This window comes from Xiphias gladius, chromosome 8 (genome assembly GCF_016859285.1).
Source record: "Xiphias gladius isolate SHS-SW01 ecotype Sanya breed wild chromosome 8, ASM1685928v1, whole genome shotgun sequence".
In the NCBI taxonomy this organism is placed as follows: Eukaryota; Metazoa; Chordata; class Actinopteri; order Istiophoriformes; family Xiphiidae; genus Xiphias; species Xiphias gladius.
The window spans coordinates 2,041,633-2,047,996 of NC_053407.1; the positions used below are offsets into that span (position 1 = coordinate 2,041,633).

At 38.6% G+C, this 6,364-nt stretch overlaps 1 protein-coding gene across 2 annotated transcripts; it reads left to right on the top strand.

Annotated features, from left to right (window-relative positions):
• Window positions 1-959: 959 nt before the first annotated feature.
• LOC120792743 (olfactomedin-like) lies at window positions 960-5,206 on the top strand. 2 transcript variants are annotated; one of them, XM_040132053.1, is made up of 6 exons: window positions 960-1,058; window positions 1,264-1,422; window positions 1,803-2,015; window positions 2,219-2,351; window positions 2,829-3,717; window positions 3,954-5,206. In XM_040132053.1, exons 1-5 carry the CDS (start codon window positions 1,023-1,025, stop codon window positions 3,674-3,676), a joined length of 1,389 nt encoding a protein of 462 aa, XP_039987987.1. In that variant the 5' UTR covers window positions 960-1,022; the 3' UTR covers window positions 3,677-3,717; window positions 3,954-5,206. The 2 variants fall into 2 exon arrangements, with proteins under 2 accessions (XP_039987987.1, XP_039987986.1); XM_040132052.1 differs by having other exon boundaries at window positions 2,829-5,206.
• Window positions 5,207-6,364: the final 1,158 nt, after the last annotated feature.

A 6,364-nucleotide genomic window follows, 5' to 3' on the forward strand; every position in this document is an offset into this window, starting at 1 on the left:
GTTTAGAGGGGAAATGTCTCTTTGGTAGAGCTGTTAACAACTCATGAACATGTGAAACATGACACAGGGCCCAAGTAGACACTGTTTTTTCATAGAGGGTTTAATCTTTAAGAATGTAGTGTATTTTGTAGAATATTATATTATACTGTATGTAAAATCTCAATCTGAAAAGCTGTAGTTGTCAAATAAATGTGGTGGGGTAAAAAGCACAATATTTCACTAGTACACGTAGAGTACTTGAAAAAAAATGTACTTAATTACTTTGCACTGCTGTATGTAATATCATTTTTGCTTTTGTTTATATTTACATAATAACATGAAATAGCTGTGGTAATTCATTTTCCTGTGGACCCCGTGAGGAGTAGCTCTTGCCTTGGTAACAGCTAATAAAAACATAAATAGTTATATCAGTCCTTTCCACCTACTAAATACATCTAACTACTATTATGAATCAAAGTTAAAAACTCCTGCACATTATTTCACATACTGCTGGCTGATGAATGTCATTTAGACTAAAAAGTAATATTAATAAATAAATATAATAAGAAATATTTGTCTGTATTAAATAAATATGAAATAAACCAGCACAGACCCAAAAAATTTTCAGGATTTATTTACCTTTAATTTAGTTGTGCCACCATCTGACTCACACATTCAGGTGTGCAGAGATATTTTTCAGCATTTTTCAGTACTTAACTGATATTATAAAATACATTACAGCATTAGGAATGTTCTTGACACCTACTTGCCAACATCGGGTCTAGCAAAGCATTTTTTAAAACAGGAAACAACACTGCAGAGGATATTTCAAAGGGGAAGTAAATACCGTTGCATAAAGAAAGGGATGTGAAACACCACAGTTTGATATTTTAAGTTTCACATCCACGAATGGTTTTAAGGCTGTGTCAGCAGACGTGTTTGTTCTTATTGAGTATATTAGAGAAAAGAGAAGAGGGCTGTTAATTCCAGTACTCACAGCTTCTGTCGTTGTCGGTGCATTATTAATTTCTCCAGCTCAAAAAATGCTGCTGCTGCTCCTACTGCTGCTGTTATTTACAGTGAGTTACACTTGATATCCTACTACTACAAACTAAGGATAAAAGTGGAAGTAATAGTTCTTTTTGTTGGTTCTTTTGCAGTTACAACAACGATGCAGTTGCATCTTTACTATGCTCCTAACTGTAAATCTCCTGTATACAACATCAGTGTTATTTTATATTATTTTATTCATATATTTTATATTTTCTACATGTGTGAATGCAGGATGATGGCCAGGCTCAGCGCGTGTTGGGTAGGAAGAATAATGGCTCATGTGTGTGCGCGGTAACTTCCAATATGTGGTCATTCCCTGCTGTGAAGTATGAGGCTGTGCAGCAGCAGGTTCTGTCCTGTGAAGGATCTTTGATCGACCTGCAGGAACAGGTAAGAACTAATGTCAACCAGCATTATTTTACAGTGCTTACTGTGGTCTTTATATCAGACTGGGTCCATTCCAGTCCAATTTCACCTCTGATTTGATGGATTATATGACTACAGTGGTACCAAGAGGTAATGTCCTGTTTAGAAGAATTTATTCTAATGCAACATTTTGATCAGACTCAACAATTGTGATTATTATGATTACTTTCATACTCTTCGCTTTACCTGACTCGCATGTCTTGTCACTATGTCAACGCACAGTAACCAATAAAAATGAGGAAAAGAGGAAAATTTCAGTTTATATGAACTTGAAGGTGGAATCCTGAAAATACATTCAGTTGTCGAGAAACATCACAGGAGTTTCTGTCTGTGTTTCACTGCAGGTGAAGTTGTCCAGTCAACGTCTCCCTATGATCCAGGCTCTGGTCAAGAATATTACGGCTCGGCTAGAGCCTTACCAGTATCTGCACGACCAGGGCCTGTACACGTCCTTGTCTTTGCGCCTGGTAGGACAGGAGCTCAGCCAGCTGGAAACAGACATCAGTGCCATCCACAGCCAATTAAACAATTCCAAAACAAAGAAACTCTCGAAAGAGGTACTTCAAAAACAGGAAATAAGCAAAGAAAAATACAATATACAGTAAATGAGATTTCTACATTTGTTAGGTTTTAACGTTCGTAACTCGTTCGAATAAATATGATAATATGAAGAAATCTGAGTACATATGTACATATGTTATCTGTCTGTATACAATGTTGTGTGTGTGTGTGTGTGTGTGTGTGTGTGTGTTTGTGTTAGGTGGGCAAGTTGCGTGGAGCTGTAGACAGGATAACAACGTCAGACACAATTAACATGAAGACTGTAAAAGAGAAACTGCGCTACCTGAAAAACAGTGCTGAGTCCTGCAAGTCAATCCCCAAAGACTTCAGAGGTAAGTGTGTGTGTGTGTGTGTGTGTGTGTGTGTGTGTGTGTGTGTGTGTGTGTGTGTGTGTGTGTGTGTGTGTGTGTGTGTGTGAAAAGACATTAAAGAGAAGACGGTGTCATTAAAAGAAGTTGCAACTGATTTGGCCATATATGTGTGTTAATCAACTGATCACTCAAAATATTGTTCTACCAGTAAACAGTTACTTGTTGGAACTGATAGAAATTGTTAAAATTCAAAGTCAATTCCTTCCATACACTACAGCTAACTGAAAACATAAGTTCACCTGACCGGATGCACCCTGTAGTCCATACCGGCCACTTCTCATATCAGTGTCTTTGGAATCCAGATAGGCTTGATGCCTGCAAGCTTAGCAAGCATATAACCCAAACCTATTCCCTTGGGCAGAAAGGCAAAAACACAGTTACACTCTGTCCTGTACTTCACCTGATCTTCAGACCCTTCTCATCTCTTTCTATTTTCAGGCCAGGACAGATACTGCCTTAACGGTCTGATCACCAACATCAGTGATCCTGTCATGACTAAGATCAGTCCCCATGGTAAGAGCTACATCTCTGGTTCCTGGGGCAAACAGGCCCAGACGGACAGCGAGGGGCAGAGGACCAGCTACTGGGTTCAGCCTCTGCTCAGCGGCCACATCTTGGGAAACTCTCTGCGCGTATATCAAACCTATGAAGACTTCATGGCCTCTGCCAACCACAGGGACTATACCTTTGCTTCATCATACACCAATGCTGATGCCATTGAGGGTCCCAGCGCTGTCTTATATGGTGAAGCACTGTACTATCACTGTTACCGCTCTGCAGATGTTTGCCGCTATGACCTCAAAACCAACATCGTCCAACGGGTAACACTTCCAGGCACTGGAGTGGGTTTCAACAACAAGTTCCCGTATTGTTACTATGAGTGTCGTGCCAATAGCGATGTGGACATAGAATCAGATGAGACAGGACTCTGGGCCATCTATGCCACTGTTGGTAACCATGGTAATCTAGTAGCGAGCCGGCTAGCTTGGGACAGTGAACAACATAAACTCAATGTCTCACAGACGTGGGAGACGAGGTTATTCAAGAAGGCAGTGAGCAATGCTTTCATGGTGTGCGGTGTGCTGTATGCCACTCGTTACGTGGACGAATATCGTGAGGAGGTTTTCTACGCCTTTGACACAGCAACAGGCAGAGAGGACAACTCACTAGCGCTGCCACTGGAGAAGGTAGCTAAAGGATTGGCCAGTCTGAGCTACAACCCCACCAACAGGCAGATCTACATGTACAACGATGGATATCTATTGGCCTACCAGGCTCAATTCTGATCTGAAGAAAGCAAATGACAAAAAAGACTTCAATAGCAAAGGTAATTTCCACTTGGACAACCTCTTTATTCTTACCATATATTAGAGTTGTCTAAGGATGGGTGGGAAAGTCGGTCTGAAATAAATTCAGGGAATATAAAGCATATGTAACAATTGCCAACACTAATACACATATTATGAAAAAATACATCCTATTATAATTAAGCAAAGTCATGAAAATGGCCTATTGCAATGAATACTTCAACAGCTTCTAAGACGTCTATGAATTGTGTTGCAGAGATATCTACTGATGTTGGTATGCTGACCACCCAAACTTTCTGGTAATGTGCTGCACCCTTTTTGTTTGGAGTATGAATTCAACAGTTGGCCAATTCTTCACAGTTAGAAAAGGAGATCCATCGAGATCCATAGAAAATGTTATTTCTTTTACTTCTGATAACAACTCTTACGAATGCTGACTTAAAAAATGTCAAATGTATAGATAAAGAGTTAACAATAAGAGCATGAGCTTGCACTGAAACCAGCTCTCAAGTGCTGATTGAATATTACCATGGGGTTCTTTTATTAGATGATAATGGGCATCTGAAATATTCCATTTATTACAAGATTGTGGATTTGATTTGATTTGATTTTATTATTTCCAAAATAAGGGTGCAGGCATTCAAATACCTGGTCTGGGCCAAATGCATACAAACATGGAAAGAGGAAATCTGGCAAAAGCCAAAACTACATGTGTTTATTGAGTTGTCTGAGTATGTTTCTAAAGCATGGAGCCAACAGTACAATAGGTAAAATTCTCATGCTTTACTTTACATTCCTGGTTGAAATTATTGGCAGCCCCAGAATTTGAAGTGCAGAATTAAACAAAAGTCTCTACTGAACATAAACAACAAAAATTCTTTCATATAGTGAAATAAAAAATACAGGCATAAAATGTACACTTGACACAATTATCGGCATCCTTTTGATGAATGATGGTTTTCCTGCATAAAAAGGGGCTGATTGTTTCCAGTATCTTATTCACAATGGCAAAGACAAGAAGCTGCATCAGAAATATATGCTATAATAAAAAAATACCACAGTCTTTCTGGGATAATGTTCTATGGACAGATGAAACCAAAGTAGAGCTCTTTGGGAATGTAGTTCATCAGTTTGTTAATAGATGAATAAATGAAGCCCAGTAGGAAAAGAGCAGCCTACCTACAGTAAAACATGGTGGAGGTTCTATCAGGTTTTGGGGCTGCTTTGCTACCTCTGGTACTAGAGGCACTGAATGTATCAAGGGAATGATGATATCAGAAGATTACCAAGGCATTTTAGAGCAAAATGTGTTAACCACTGTCAGTAAAGTAGTTTTGAGGTGAAGGTCTTGGGTCTTTCAGCAGGACAATGACCCAAAGCAGACATCCAGCAGCTGAGAATGATTGTTAATGAAAACATGAAGTGTTTTAAACTGGCCAGCAATGAGTTCTGACCTAAATCCCATTGAAAACCTTGGGAGAGAGCTGAAATCTGCCATTGCAAAAAGGACTCCTACAAACGAGCTTAAATGCATAGCAATGGAAGAGTGGCAGAAACTACCAGCAGACAGGTGCAAGAAGCTTCTAGATGGCTACAAGAAGTGTTTAGAGGCTGCCATTGTTGCCAAATATTAGTGAAGGGTGCTAATAATTGTGTGCGGTACATTTTCATCTTTGTATTATTTCACTATTATGCAAGTTATTTTTATTTTCTTTTGTTCAATAACCTTGGGCATTTTATTAAAATAATTTTGATCTCACAAAATTGATTAATTTGCATTTATTTCTGAAGATATTCTAAATTCTGTACCTAAAATACGGGATGCCAATAATTTCAACCATGGCTGTATATGGATTACAGACAATTTAATTATGAACTGAAACAGATATACAATGTTCAACATTAATGAATTTAGGTTTTGTACAGTGTATTGTGAGATCAGTGGTTCATAATGTAAAACCTGCAAATGAACATATTGTTGCCTGCAGATCAGTTCAGTGGGTGGCTGATCCTGTCCGAGCAAGCAAGGATTGATACAAGGATTCACTCTCACAGCCTCACTTGGCTTATCTGAGTGAAAGGATAACATACATTGTAGACAAAAAACTTACCCTCATTGTGTTTTCAAATTTCAAGACTTCTGATGGTGATTGAGGGATTAGGGAGACATTATACATGACACGGGACATTGGGGTCAATTAATATTTTTTTTTTTAATTTGTATAGGGCTCACAATCATACTCATCCATCTATCTGTCTAGCTATCTATCTATCTTTTTATTGACTGGTAATAAAATTGCTTTTGAAATTAGCAATAGCTTGCATGTTACGTTTAAGCATAACAATCCCAAAACCATGAACTCACATATGTGGAAGTCTAACCTGACAATAAAAGAGAAGCAATAGGTGTGTAACGGTGTGTGAGTGTGTGTGTGTGTGTGTGTGTTATTTGGTGTGTGTGCATGCGTCTGTTTAGACTTGACTGTGTCAAGCTCTTACTCAATGTCGCTGAAATATATGAAATATACTAAATTTATTAACTATGGTCTACTGACACAGAAAAAATGCATGATTTTACTGTAGGCAGTCGGGGCAGACGGCTAACTTTGACCAGATGATTTAAGATGGGATTGGTGTTGGCCAAACGACACAATACCTCCCAAAATC